The sequence below is a fragment of the Bufo gargarizans genome, chromosome 8 (genome assembly GCF_014858855.1).
Source record: "Bufo gargarizans isolate SCDJY-AF-19 chromosome 8, ASM1485885v1, whole genome shotgun sequence".
In the NCBI taxonomy this organism is placed as follows: domain Eukaryota; kingdom Metazoa; phylum Chordata; class Amphibia; order Anura; family Bufonidae; genus Bufo; species Bufo gargarizans.
The window spans coordinates 2,713,062-2,728,727 of NC_058087.1; the positions used below are offsets into that span (position 1 = coordinate 2,713,062).

Consider the following 15,666-nt stretch of genomic DNA (forward strand, 5'->3'; position numbering starts at 1 on the left):
AATTGGACATGTTCTATTTTTGGGCGGAACGGAAGTGCGGACCCGGATGTGCGGATCCGCAATTCCGTGTCCGGGCAGCAAAATGCAGAACAAAATTGCGGACGTGTGAATGGAGCCTTAGGCCTCATGCACACGACCGTTGTTGTGTTCCGTTCCGCAAAATGGGGTTCCGTTGTTCTGTGATCCGTTTTTGTTTCCGTGTGTCTTCCTTTATTTTTGGAGGATCTCCAGACATGAAGGAAAGTAAAAAAAAAGGCTAAGTCAAGTTTGCCATGCAAATGATAGGAAAGAAACAGACGCGGATGACAATCTTATATGCCTCCAGGTTTTTTCACGGACCCATTGACTTGAATGGGTCCGCAAACCGTTTTCCGTGAAAAAAATAGGACAGGTTATATTTTTTTGACGGACTGGAACCACGGATGACGGACGCGGATGACAAACGGTTCATTAGCCGAGTTTTCAACTGACCCATTGAAAGTCAATGGGTCTGCAGAAAATCACGAAAAACAGAACAACGGACACTAAATGAAACAACGGTCGTGTGCATGAGGCCTTAGTTTGTATGTTCTCCCCGTGGGTTTCCTCCGGGTTCTCCGGTTTCCTCCTACACTCCGAAGACATCCTGATAGGGACCTTAGATTGTGAGCCCCATTGCGGACAGTGTAATGCTAATGCCTGTAAAGCGCTGCGGAATATGTCAGCGCTATATAAGTGCGTAATATAAATAAATAAAGATAATTAATGCTGCAATGGGAATGGTAAGTAAAATAGTGCATGAAAGTAAACCGGAGCACGGATTATGTGTTGTACCAAATGTTCCCAGAAGGTGGCAGCACAGCATCTCTACACTTGTATAAGGTCTCTTTCACACGAGTGATACGGAATGAATCAGGTTCTGTTCGGGGAAAAACGGATGGTTTTGCAGGCAAGTTCAATCAGTTTTTTCTGTGATTGCGTTCAGTGTTTCTGTTTTTTTGATGGGAAAACTCGCTCATGTGTAAAAGGTCTTAGGGCGCTTTCACACGAGCGAGTTTTTCAGCTGGATGCAATGCATGTAGTGAACGCACAGCATCCGGACTGAATCCTGACCCATTCATTTCAATGGGTCTGTGCACATAGGTGTCGTCTTTTACGCATCTTTGTTGCGTTCAGGAAAAATTGCAGCATCTTCGATAGGCTTCGTGCACACGGCCGTTGTTTGGGTCCGCATCCGAGCCGCCGTTTTTGCATTCACTTCAATGGGGCCGCAAAAGATGCAGACAGCACTCCGTGTGCTGTCTGTATCCGTTGCTCCGTTCCGTGGCCCCTCAAAAAAAATAGAACATGTCCTATCCTTGTCCGTTTTGCGGACAAGAATAGGCATTTCTACAATGGGCCGCCTGTTCCGTTCCGCAAATTGCGGAAGGCACACGGGCGGCTTCCGTTTTTTGCGGACCGCAAAAAACAGAACGGTCGTGTGCATAAGGCCATATTGTGCTTTTTTTGAGGCCTTAGGCCTCTTTCACACTACAGTTTTTTGCGTTCCGTATACGGTCCGTTTTTTGCGTTCCGTATACGGTCCGTATACGGAACCATTCATTTCAATGGTTCCGCAAAAAAACGGAATGTGTTCCGTATGCATTCCGTTTCCGTATTTCCGTTTTTTCCGTTCCGTTGAAAAGATAGAACATGTCCTATATTTGGCCGAGAATCACAGTCCGTGGCTCCATTCAAGTCAATGGGGCCGCAAAAAAAACGGAACACATACGGAAATGCATCCGTATGTCTTCCGTATCCGTTCCGTTTTTTGCGGAACCATCAATTGAAAATGTTCTGCCCAGCCCAATTTTTAATATGAAATTACTGTATACTGTATTTGCCATACGGAAAAACGGAACGGAACAACGGAACGGAAACGGAACCACAACGGAAGCAAAAAACGGAACAACGGATCCGTGAAAAACGGAACGCAAAACACTGAATGCAACATACTGTAGTGTGAAAGAGGCCTTATACTGGAGCTTAGCTCCCATTTACTGGAATCGGAGTGGGGCTGCAGTACCTGGCATGGCCACTACACGGTGGAATGAGCCTTCTTCTGCCAACTCAGGTGGCCATGGCTGCCTGAAACAGCTGACCAGTGGGGGTGCCAGCTGCCGGACACCCACCAATCTGACTTATCCTGAGACCCTCAATATTTAAGTACCGGAAAACCCTTCAAGGGCTCATGCACACGACCGTTGCCCCACCGTGGCCGTATTACGGCTGTGTGCATTCTGCAAGTGTGAAAGTATCCTTACACCTGTAAACTATGCTCACAGGTCTTTCTAAAGTCACGTCCCTTGCCATCCAAGCCTGCTATGTGGACATCTCCACCACTCCTGTGCTGCTATAGGGGCATGTGATGCAACCCCATCCATCAATGCCACCCTTAAAACCACACGGCATCTGCAAACGTTTCCTCCCTGTACACAGGTTCTGGACAATCAAGGAACTTGCACGGTAGCAGTGCATTTCATTTGGAGGCGCCGAGGAGTCGGGGTCACATCATGCGTCCCTCTATCAGAGGCCATTTTCTGGATGGAAGTGGTGGGTCTGACCTTGGAGAAGACTAGGATGACAAACAGATATGACTGCTCAAACCAGCACCTGGATCTGAATACTTTTGTAATTGCATGCAATTAAACATTTTGTACGGCCACTGAGTTATTCACTAAAATGTATCTGTACAGCGCCACCTGCTGTTTATTCTTTTCCTTATTTCTTGCCCACCTAGCAGAGGGGGTCACACACGCTCAGTTTAAATCAGGCACTAGCCACACGTTCTACTTACATAGTTTATAAGGCTGAAAAAAGACATCTGTCCATCCAGTTCAGCCTGTTAGGCCTCATGCACACGACCGCTGTTGTGTCCCGTGCCCGTTGTCCCGTTTTCCTTGATTTTCTGCGGACCCATTGACTTTCAATGGGTCCATGGAAAACTCAGCTAATGTACCGTTTGTCATCCGCGTCCGTGATCCGTGTTTCAAGTCCGTGAAAAAAATAAGACCTGTCCTATTTTTTTCACGAACAACGGTTTGCGGACCCATTAAAGTCAATGGGTCCGTGAAAAAACACAGAGGCACACAAGATTGTCGTCCGCTTCTGTTTTTCTCCTATCATTTGCATGGCAAACTTGACTTAGATTTTTTTTTACTTCCTTCATGTCTTGAGATCCTCCAAAAATAAAGGAAGACACACGGAAACAAAAACGGATCACGGAACGCAAAAAAATACTGTTGTGTGCATGAGGCCTTATCCGACAAGTTAGAAGCGGTGGCAGTTACAGGAAAAGAGCTACAGCAGAAAGGACATGCCCCCAGAGCTCTGATGGTGTGAGAGCTTCAGCAAAAAGGACGCATCCCCTGAGAAGGACATGACCCTGATCTGCCAGCCTGAAGATAGCAGAACAATTGGAACAATGAACAGGGAGATCTCTGGATCCATGTGAGGTCCAGCGCTGGTTCTGGCTTTGTTAGATGAGGTTGTCATGTACTATATGATGTCTGATTTCATTTTTTACATCAGTCATGGGACAACCCCTTTAAGAACCAAAACGTCTTTAAACAGGTGCTGGTTTGCAACCCTTGTAGATGAATGTTCTGGCGAATTTGCACCAGGTCCCCCTTGTGGAGGGAAGGAGTATTGCACAGCTTCACACTGCCACTAAATACGGAAAATGGAGTCAACCATACCTGGCTCTCTTCTTTTGATGGTTTCCACATCAGGTATAGGGGCTGAGTCTTGAAGATATGAGCCTGATGAAGAGACCAGCATGGCCGCGGTTTTTATTAATGCAGATCTAGCATTGGTGAGCGTCCTTGTTCCAGCAGAACTCGCAGAAGCCTCTTACTTTCCATTGTAGCTATATCCTTATAATAAGCCCCAAATCACACCCCACCCTCTCCCACACCCGGCATTACAGTCATTTCTAATTTTTACCAACTTCACGGCTCGGATTTGAATGAACTAAAGTTTATAATTTAGGAATACATTGTTATAACTTTACATTGTTTCTTGAGGGGTAATGCAAAAAAAAAACCAATCTCATCTGCACGCTGTGGAATAAATATAAAAAAATCTGATTTTAAATCTGCGACGGCAAATCTTTCTCTGCATTTTCACACCAACTTTCACCCCTTTCTATAGACAGTAATAGGCGGAAATTTACTGCGAGTCTGCAACGAAATCCATGAACGTACCCGAAAAATGATACAATTTTCCAGTGATACCTTTGTATCAATTCCTCCACAGTTTTCAAGATCTCTGCTTGCTGTCATTCAATAGGAACCCCTTACACTACAGTTATCAGAGCTATGTCTTGTAACGAGCCGTGCACCTGTGTGTACAATTAAAGGGGCACTCCCCTCTCTGAGATTGGACTGGCTTTCGTGTGCAGCGGCCGGAGTTACAGACACAGCCGGGCGGGCTATGCTGCAATGTTTTGGTAGCTCCCATTCACTTCTGTGGGGGCTAAAGGGGTTGGTCCATTACATACATTGGTGGCATATTGCTAGGATATACCCCCAGTGTCACCTCTGGGACCCACACTTAGGGCTCATGCACACGAAAGTTGTAGTTTTGCGGTCCATTATTCACGGATCCGTTGTTCCGTATCTGAGGTTTTTTTCTCTGATTTAAGTCCTCTTCTGTTCCGTTATTGCACAAAACATATCCGTATGGTTTCCGTATTTGATCCGTTTTTTTTTGCGGATCGTATACAGAAACAGTAACCTATTAATCACCAAACACATGAGCAATATGGGCTGGGCATAGCATTTCTACAGTATGGATCCGCAAAATACGGATGAAATACGGACATGTTCCGTATTTTTCGCGGACCCTTTGACTTGAATAGAGCCTCGGACCATGATTTGCGGACGACAATAGGACAGGCGCTACTTTTTTGCGGAACGGCCATGCGGACAAACGGAAACGGAATGCACACGGAGTAGCTTCTGTATTTTCTACATCCCCATTGAAGTGAATGGTTCCGCATACGGTCCGCAAAAAACCCCGGAACGGAAGCGGAAAGAAAATACGTTTGTGTGCATGAGCCCTTATCTGTAGAGCGGAGTCCACGAAGCGAAGGAGAGCAGATTGCACATGCACGGCCACCATCCATTTCTATGGGACCACTGAAAATCACCAAGCGCAGGCCCGGCTATTTCCGTCAGCCCCGCAGAAGTGAATGGAGTGGTGGCCGTGCTTGCTTGGTGCACTTCCCATTCATTTCTATAAGACTTCCGAAAATAGCTGATAGTGGCGGTGTTTTAATGCGTTTTGCACGCGCGTGAGAAAAATCGGCATGTTTGGTACCCAGACACGAACCCGGACTTCTTCACAGAAGTTCGGGTTTCGGATCGGTGTTGTGTAAATATAACATGGTTATAAGGGAAAATAACAGCATTCTTAATACAGAATGCTTAGTAAATTAAGGATGGAGGGGTTAAAAAATATATAATAAATAAACTCACCTCATCCACTTGTTCGCGCAGCTCGGCTTCTCTTCTGTCTTCTTCTTTGATGACCTGGGAGAAAAGGACCTTTGGTGACGTCACTGCGCTCATCACATGGTCCATCACATGATCCATCACCATGGTGATGGACCATGTGATGAGCACAGTGACATCACCAAAGGTCCTTTTCCTCCCAGGTCATCAAAGAAGAAGACAGAAGAGAAGTCGAGCTGCGCAAACAAGTGGATGAGGTGAGTTTATTTATTATATATTTTTTTTAACCCCTCCATCCTTAATTTACTTAGCATTCTGTATTAAGAATGCTGTTATTTTCCCTTATAACCATGTTATAAGGGAAAATAATAAAGATCAGGTCCCCATCCTGATGGTCTCCTAGCAACCATGCATGAAAATCGCACCGCATCCGCACTTGCTTGCGGATGCTTGTGATTTTCACACAACCCCATTCATTTCTATAGGGGCCTGCGTTGCGTGAAAACGCACAATATAGAACATGCTGCGATTTTTACGCAACGCACAAGTGATGCGTGAAAATCACCGCTCATGTGCACAGCCCCATAGAAATGAATGGGCCCGGATTCAGTGCGGGTGCAATGCGTTCACCTCACGCATTGCACCAGTGCGGAAAACTCGCCCGTGTGAAAGGGGCCTTAGACATTTGGGGGCATATGCTAGCGATATGTCCCCAATGTGTGAGATGGGCCAACCCCTTTAAGCACACAGCGTAGCAGGATCAGCTTGCCTGTTTCTGTAGCTCCGTCATCCTGACAGCCACATACAATGGCTAATCTAAACCCAACCAAGAACGGCTGAGATGGGATCACCCCTTTAAGGTTCCTGCTGAATGACAGCAAGCAGAGATCTTGAAAACCGTGAAGAATTGATACAGAAAGTACATTGGAAAATTGTACATGTGCAATGGATAACGCATATTTGCCCTTTCACCAGCCTGTGTATGTACAGATGTTAGCCCGCCAGCGTGCCCATCATTAATCAGCGCAGTCACTACATAATGTAACATGGAAACTTGAAGAAGTCATCTATCAAAGTCTGCGGGACGCTAAGTGTTTCAGTCATCACCCGCTCAAGTCAATTGGAGCTTTGCCCAGAACAGTCCACGTTAGGACGGATGAATCACCGCCATCCAAACCATTCCGCTCGCCCTGCGCCTCGGAGGACGTATTTTTATGAATGTTTTCATTCATTATTGTAATGTAAAAAGTCATTGTAGGCTTTGGACGTGAAGCTTTCGTTCATTCCTGGGATGGAGATCGGCTCGAGCGCTGTGTACTTGATCTGGAAACCTCCTCCCGTGACTGAACCATCTGACAAGAACTTTAACGTCATGACATTCCCTGAAATGAGAAGGAATTTGTCATATTTTTACAACTCTGGGTGCAAATCTCCGCAAGGAACATAGAAGAACAGCCTTGAAAGCCTGTGAACCCTTCAGAATGTTCTTCTGGTCTGCACACATGTGACCTAAAACTACATCAGATTTCCTAAAAGTAGATAATGAGTCACAAATATTAGACTTGGTCATTTATTTGAGGACAATGATCCAATATCATAGGTCTGAAAGAGGCAAAAGTATGTGAACCTTTAGAAATAGAAGATAATTTAAAGGTGAAAATAAAGTCGGGTGATTTCTATCAATGGGATGACAATCAGGTGTGAGTGGGAGACCTGTTTTATATAAAGAGCAGATCAAAGCCAGGCAAGAACAAAGGAGATTTCTGAAGAACGTCCTGATGCCACCATTGTCAGGAATAATGAAAACTGAAAGACCATGGAGAGGTGAGCATCTACACATGTGGTCTGGGGTCTGTATGTAAGGAAGGTTTGGTCTGGGGTCTGCATGTAAGGAAGGTATGGTCTGGGGTCTGCATGTAAGGAAGGTATGGTCTGGGGTCTGCATGTAAGGAAGGTATGGTCTGGGGTCTGCATGTAAGGAAGGTATGGTCTGGGGTCTGCATGTAAGGAAGGTATGGTCTGGGGTCTGCATGTAAGGAAGGTATGGTCTGGGGTCTGCATGTAAGGAAGGTATGGTCTGGGGTCTGCATGTAAGGAAGGTATGGTCTGGGGTCTGCATGTAAGGAAGGTATGGTCTGGGGTCTGTATGTAAGGAAGGTATGGTCTGGGGTCTGTATGTAAGGAAGGTATGGTCTGGGGTCTGTATGTAAGGAAGGTATGGTCTGGGGTCTGCATGTTAGGAAGGTATGGTCTGGGGTCTGCATGTAAGAAAGGTATGGTCTGGGGTCTGCATGTAAGGAAGGTATGGTCTGGGGTCTGTATGTAAGGAAGGTATGGTCTGGGGTCTGTATGGAAGGTATGGTCTGGGGTCTGTATGTAAGGAAGGTATGGTCTGGGGTCTGTATGTAAGGAAGGTATGGTCTGGGGTCTGCATGTAAGGAAGGTATGGTCTGGGGTCTGCATGTAAGAAAGGTATGGTCTGGGGTCTGCATGTAAGGAAGGTATGGTCTGGGGTCTGAATGTAAGGAAGGTATGGTCTGGGGTCTGTATGTAAGGAAGGTATGGTCTGGGGTCTGTATGTAAGGAAGGTATGGTCTGGGGTCTGTATGTAAGGAAGGTATGGTCTGGGGTCTGTATGTAAGGAAGGTATGGTCTGGGGTCTGTATGTAAGGAAGGTATGGTCTGGGGTCTGCATGTAAGGAATGTATGGTCTGGGGTCTGCATTTAAGGAAGGTATGGTCTGGGGTCTGCATGTAAGGAAGGTATGGTCTGGGGTCTGTATGTAAGGAAGGTATGGTCTGGGGTCTGTATGTAAGGAAGGTATGGTCTGGGGTCTGTATGTAAGGAAGGTATGGTCTGGGGTCTGTATGTAAGGAAGGTATGGTCTGGGGTCTGTATGTAAGGAAGGTATGGTCTGGGGTCTGTATGTAAGGAAGGTATGGTCTGGGGTCTGTATGTAAGGAAGGTATGGTCTGGGGTCTGTATGTAAGGAAGGTATGGTCTGGGGTCTGCATGTAAGGAATGTATGGTCTGGGGTCTGCATTTAAGGAAGGTATGGTCTGGGGTCTGCATGTAAGGAAGGTATGGTCTGGGGTCTGTATGTAAGGAAGGTATGGTCTGGGGTCTGTATGTAAGGAAGGTATGGTCTGGGGTCTGTATGTAAGGAAGGTATGGTCTGGGGTCTGTATGTAAGGCTACTTTGACACTTGCGGCAGACCAATCCAGCATGCAGTTCTGGCCAACTGATGGCATTTTAAGACTGATCAGGATCCTGATCTGTCTACAAATGCATTGCAAGAACGGATCAGTCTGTCCATTTGTCATACAGACAAACGGATCCGTTAGAATTATTTTTTTTTCACATTTTTACCAATATGCGCAGACCGGAAGGGCAGATCCGGTATTTTGAATGCTGGATCCGGCACTAATACGTTCAGGCAAGTCTTCAGTTTTTTTGGCCGGAGATAAGATCATAGCGTGCTGCGGTATTATCTCCGTCCTGATCAGTCAATAATACTGAACTGAAGACGTCCTGATGCATCCTGAACGGATTACTCTCCATTCAGAATGCATGGGGATAAAACTGATCAGTTCTTTTCCAGTATAGAGCCCCTAGGACAGAACTCAATGCCGGAAAAGAAAAACGCTAGTGTGAAAGTACCCTAAGGAAGGTATGGTCTGTATGTAAGGAAGGTATGGTCTGGGGTCTGTATTAGTTATGGCCAGTTCGCAGTGTTCGCCCGCGAACACATGCGGGCTGCCATCTTGATTCACAAGTCCGGCGATGCACAGGGAAGCCCTTGCCTTTGCCGGGAGCCGGTCTGAAACAAATGTGGTCACCGAGAGCAGGCAGTTCCGAGAACAGCCCGATGAAGGGCCCCCGGCGGCTGTCCCGGTGACCGCATTTGTTTCAGACCGGCTCCCGACACAGGTAAGGGCTTCCCTGTGCATCGCCGGACTTGTGAATCAAGATGGCAGCCTGCATGTGTTCGCGGGCGAACACTGCGAACTGGCCATCACTGGTCTGTATGTAAGAAATATATGGTCTGGGGTCTGCATGTAGGGAAGGTATGGGCTGGGGTCTGCATGTAGGGAAAGTATGGTCTGGGGTCTGTATGCAGGGAAGGTACTGTATAGGCTGTGGTTTATATGGAGGGCAGGTATGGTCTGGGGTATGCATGCAGGGGAGGTATGGTCTGGAGTCTTTATGCAGGGGAGGTATGGGCTGGCTGGGGTTTGTATGCAGGGGAGGTATGGGCTGGGGTTTGTATGCAGGGGAGGTATGGGCTGGGGTTTGTATGCAGGGGAGGTATGGGCTGGGGTTTGTATGCAGGGGAGGTATGGGCTGGGGTTTGTATGCAGGGGAGGTATGGGCCGGGGTCTGTATGCATGGGAGGTATGATCTCAAGTCTGCATGTAGGGGAGGTATGGTCTGGGCTCTGTATGCAGGGGAGGTATGGTCTGGGGTCTGCATGTAGGGGAGGTACTGTATAGGCTGTGGTTTGTATGGAGGGCAGGTATGGTCTGGGGTATGCATGTAGGGGAGGTATGGTCTGGGGTCTGCATGTAGGGGAGGTATGGTCTGGGGTCTGCATGTAGGGGAGGTATGGTCTGAGCTATGGTAAGGGGGTTTGGCCTATGGTCTTTATTCTGAGGTTCTGGGTTCTGCTCTAGAATAGTCTGGATTGTGTTCAAAGAGGGTTCTGGTTAGGGGTTTGTTTCAATAGGGACTGTCTGCCATCTATATATTTGGGGAGTGAGGTGTGTGGTGTGTATTTGTTTAAGGGGTCTGGCGCATGGCCTGTATTTATGTTGGGTTGTACTTAATGAGGACATAGTACTATATGTGGTCCAAATGCCATAGGTGGGGGGTGTCCTATATATGGGCATAAGTCATACATTTTATCTTGTCCCTTGTCAAATGTTTTCAAGTATGCCGTTGGGTAATGCTAGAGGTTGTAGCTTTAAAACCTAGAGAACCACAGGTCAGAGGGTTTCCTGCGCCCCATCTCCTGCCACTGAATTTAGTGTGAACTTCAGCAGCAAAAGTGTGGGGCCAATTTTAAGCATATTATATGCATAGTAAACATGGAGTGTACAGGGAGTGCAGAATTATTAGGCAAGTTGTATTTTTGAGGATTAATTTTATTATTGAACAACAACCATGTTCTCAATGAACCCAAAAAACTCATTAATATCAAAGCTGAATATTTTTGGAAGTAGTTTTTAGTTTGTTTTTAGTTTTAGCTATTTTAGGGGGATATCTGTGTGTGCAGGTGACTATTACTGTGCATAATTATTAGGCAACTTAACAAAAAACAATATATACCCATTTCAATTATTTATTTTTACCAGTGAAACCAATATAACATCTCAACATTCACAAATATACATTTCTGACATTCAAAAACAAAACAAAAACAAATCAGTGACCAATATAGCCACCTTTCTTTGCAAGGACACTCAGAAGCCGCCATCCATGTCTATTTTGCTTGGCCCTGACCACACCCCTTCTCATTACAGAGATGCACATCACCTAATATGCTTAATTGGTAGTAGGCTTTCGAGCCTATACAGCTTGGAGTAAGACAACATGCAGAAAGAGGATGATGTGGTCAAAATACTCATTTGCCTAATAATTCTGCACTCCCTGTATATAGTACATTAATTTTTACTCCAGTCTTTAATACCCCATACGGTACATTAGGCACATCCTCTGCCAGTTTGTGCCCAGTTCGTATCTGAAGTACATTTTAGTCATCATTTGCGCCAGTTTCCTGGTGTAAATGATAGTAAATTTGCATGCATGCAGTGTGGACAGATCACAGACCCGTTTAAGTTGAATGGGCCTGGATCTGTCTGCGGCCGCCGCACGGATGTTGCCATGCATTGGGGACCGCAAATTGCCCAAAAAGTGAGTGCCTCTTAGGGCTCATGCACAAGACCGTGTGCTGGCCGTTACTTGCATTGGGGACCGCAATTTGCAGTCCCCAATGCATGGCAACATCTGCGCGGCGGCCGCAGACAGATCCAGACCCATTCAACTTGAATGGGTACGTTCATGCCGCACCGCAAAAAAATAGTGCATGCAGTACTTTTTCGCGGTGCAGAGGTACGGACAGTAAACGCACTCCGTAGTGCTTTTGTGGGCTTCCATTCTGTGCCTCCGTTCACATCTCCCAGATTGCGGACCCATTGAAGTGAACGGGTCCGTAATGCGGGATGTACACGGCCGGTGCCCGTGTATTGCGGACCCGCCGTGTGCATGAGCCCATTCACTGCTAAGTATTTATACTGACAATAAGTTATTCACTGAACTGTAGTCATACCTGTACTGATGATGTCATCGGGAAGCATGTCTCCACAAAATCTAGTAAAATGAAGAGAAAATGTAAGAAAAAAACATGTTAATTTTGTGTTACCAGTTATTTGTATGTTCTACAGCTGTAAAACAATTTGAAAATCTATTAAGATTGCTGTTGTTGCCATGGCAATTTCCGGGAAATGTAGTCGCCTATCCTATGTATAAGCGGTCATGTAATACATGTTACAAATGGACAGAGCTCGAGGTGCGCTTTACAGCAGCTCTTCACTGTATCTCATGACCTCCCTGATACGTCCATACTCGCTAACAGGACATATAGAGACGGGTTGTCCAAACCATTATTTGCACTCATTATTTCCAATACTAATAAATTATGTTTGCATTCATGTGGTTGAAACACAAATGTTCTAATATTGGAAGCTTTCGCCTGATTGTGGCCAAATCTTTCCATCTCTCCATAAAGCACACGTTCACATTGATGGCATGACTTGTACGGTGCCTGAGTCACGGCCTATGCGATATTCCCTAGATAAATTCACATTCCTGTTTGTTGTCATTGGAAACAGACTGCGTGCCTGTTGTCAGACACACCCCTGGCAGAAAGATAACATTACCTGCACTATGTGCACTATGGTATTGCAGGCTCTGTCCTCAGGACACTGCTGTATATTAGATTACTGTATCCTGCTGCCTGGAATCAGGACAACGGAGCGAGGCGCAGGCGTAGCGCAGTGACAGTTGACTGAGGGGTAAGTAGCAGACCAGGATAGGGTTAATTTTCATGGAAGGGGTGGAGTTGGGCCGGGGGAGGAGTAGGGGGTGTCGTGTCATTTTCACGGGCCGTTTATATGCAGGGTAGAGGGGGAGGGGCGGCACCGGAGGTCATTATTCTTTTGGAGAGTTGCGTGCAGGCGAGCGTTTTTGGGCATGGCGGGCATGGCGTCTTTGGAGGACTTGCTGGTGGCGGTGCGGGCAGCGGCGGAGCGGCACGGTTCCGAGTGGCTGGTCAGTAGTTTGGAAGCGGCTGGGGGGACACCTGCCGTGTCCCCGGCAGTTGCGGGTGGGAGAGTTAGGGCCCGGCGGTCGGTACCTCCGGAGCGTTTGAGCCCGGAGGTGACCCCTCGAGCGCGGCGTCGGCTTAGGAGCCCTGCTAGGAACCCTCCGCTGGCGCCGGCGGCGGCAAGCGCTTCTGCCGGCCGTCGCAGCGGGAGGATTCTTTCCCAGCGTAGTGCGGTCGCCTGCGAGTTGCGCAGCGGGGGTAGGTCGCGGTCGCCGGTGAGGGTGCCAGTGAGCGGAGTCGGCGGGGCTGATGGTCGGGGCCCGGCGTGCGCGGCCCGGCATAGGAGTGGTGCCCAGGTGTCTGGCGGTGGTCGTGTGAGGGACAGGCGGGAGGATGCGGCTTCACTTACCCCAAGTGAGGGCCGGGCGGCGATTTCTTCCATCCGGACGCGGCGGGAGGCATCGCGGCTGGTGCTGGCAGGTGGCGGTGGTGTGGATGCGGGTAGTGCGGATGTTGCGGCTGTGCGTTCGGCTCGCACGGGCCCAGCGGCGGTGGAATCAGCCAGAAGGTTGCCGGCAGCGTCACGGTCTCGGTCTGCTGGCCGGAGGCCTGGGTCTACTGCGCAGCAGCGGAGTGTTAGTTCGGGATTGTCGCCACCTGCTGGTGCGTCTTGTGTGCCGGGCAGCAATGTACGGAGGAACGCGCTGGCTGGGGGCCTGGGCCTTGCGTAAGCCTCAGTGCTGCGGTTGGACAGTGTTTCTGAGGGGCGTGCATTTGCGGCTCATGGTGGGACATCCGTGGAGCCTGGATTTAGTGATATTGAAGGGGAGGACGACCAGAGTCTGCGGCCGCCGGGCGGTGGGCCTGCCTGCGGGGAGGTGATCGTGTCGCAACCACGCCACGTGGATTGTGGCGGGGGTTTCGTGGAGGATCGGGCGCTGGAGGACGGAGAAGTCAGCCAGGAGGCTTGGGAGACCGAGGGTCAGACGGATGATGCAGTCGGCGCATGTCCCTCTACGTCTGGATTGTCGGTGGACTCGTCGCGGAGAGGTACTACGGTGCGGTCGGCGGCTGCTGGGAGCACGTCCCAGGGACAGCCAGGTGAGAGGACGTCTGGGCGAGATTCTGGAGTGGGGGTGGGGGGGGGTGCAGACTGGTGAGGACGGGTTAGCGCGGGAGCTATTGGCGGGTATGTGGACTTTGTTGTCTCGTTGGAAATCTGGGGCTGTGTCGTCTCCGGCTGCGGTGTGGGCTGCTGCGCCTGTGGTTGTGGACGGCGAGCGTTTGGATGCGGCTGGTGTGGGGGGCTCTCCTGCAGTCGGGGGTGGGACGACGGCGGCGGCGGTCGTCGGGAGTGGAGGTAGTCAGGGTGCGGGGGAGGATGTCAGGCTGGCGGATGCTGCTAAGGGTGAAGTTTATGTGTGCTTTGAGGGGCCGTTGGGGGCTCACTTGAAGGCTGAGGTCAGGGAGAAGATTTGGAAGGGCGAGTACGTGGCGTTATTTTCGTTGCTTCCGTTGGACAAGTTTCAATTGGATAGGGTGAAACCGGATGAGAGTAAGAAGGAGGAGGAGGAGAAGCGGAGATATAGGCTGATTCCCCGTACCTTTTTGAATTGGTTACAAGCCTTTGCTATTCTGGCTAGCGTGGTGGGTGGAAAGGCGCCGGAGTGTTGTTCGGCTCTTTTTTGCTACATGGACGCTATAGGGGAGGCGTATCGGACGTATGGGGGTGTGGCGTGGCTCAGGTATGATGAGCAGTTTCGTCAGAGGAAGGCGGTCAGGCCTAGCATTCGGTGGGACCATAAGGACATTGGTCTGTGGATGCGTTTGATGACGGCGCCAAAAGGGGTGAGCCAGCCCTTTCGTGGGGCAGCCGGGGGTTCCTCGGCGTCAGAGACAGCAGGAGGGGTCAGGAGAGGTTGTTGTTGGCAGTTCAATGAGGGTCACTGCAAGTACCTGTCGGAATGTCGGTTTAAGCATGAGTGCTCCGGTTGTGGCGGTGCCCACAGTTTTGCGCGGTGTTTCAAGCGTGGTAGGGGGAAGGGATTTGAGGCTGCGCAGAAGAGGGGTGACCCCGGTGAGGGTGGACGTGATGGGGCCCTTTCTAGAGACGTATCCAAATAGGGAGGCGGCTGCTTTATTGTTGTCGGGGTTTCGGGATGGCTTTAGGATTCCGTGTTCGGCAGTGGGAGTGGGGGTTGCGGTGCGTAGTTTGTCCTCGGCATTGCAACGGCCGGAGGTGGTTTCAGAAAAAATTGCGAAGGAGGTGTCAGCCGGGAGGGTTGTCGGCCCTTTTCTTGATTGTTCGTTGCCGGATTTGTGGGTTTCGCCTTTGGGGTTGGTCCCGAAGAAGGAGCCTGGCAAATTTCGGCTTATTCATAATTTGTCTTACCCGGCGGGGTGTTCTGTGAATGATGGGATTGACGATGAGTTGTGCTCTGTGTCTTAGGCTGAGTTCACACGGGCGAGATTTCCGCGCGGGTGCAATGCAGTAGGTGAACGCATTGCACCTGCACTGAATCCTGACCCATTCATTTCAATGGGGCTGTGCACATGAGCATTTTTTTTCATGCATCACTTCTGCAATGCTTTAAAATCGCAGCATGTTCTATATTCTGCGTTTTTAACGCAGCCCTGGCTCCATAGAAGTGAATGGGGCTGCGTTAATAACGCATTGCATCTGCAAGCAAGTGCGGATGCAATGCGTTTTTCACTGATGGTTGCTAGGAGATGTTGTTTGTAAACATTCAGTTTTTTATCACGCGCGTGAAAAATGCATCAAAACGCATTGCATCCGTGCGGAAAAAACTGAACAACTAAACGCAATTGCAGCCAAAACTGACTGAACTTGCTTGCAAAATGGTGCG

General features: G+C 48.9%; 1 protein-coding gene across 1 annotated transcript in view; it reads right to left on the bottom strand.

Moving 5' to 3' along the window:
• Positions 1–6,103: 6,103 nt before the first annotated feature.
• Positions 6,104–15,666, bottom strand: part of TNFAIP6 (TNF alpha induced protein 6) — a 40,482-nt gene continuing 30,919 nt past the window's right edge. The window contains exons 5-6 of the mRNA XM_044303852.1: positions 11,804–11,844; positions 6,104–6,856 (exon numbers count right to left, since the gene is read on the bottom strand). Of these exons, the coding sequence (XP_044159787.1) occupies positions 6,699–6,856; positions 11,804–11,844 (199 nt within the window). The 3' untranslated portion in view covers positions 6,104–6,698. The remainder of the gene's footprint in view (positions 6,857–11,803; positions 11,845–15,666) is intronic.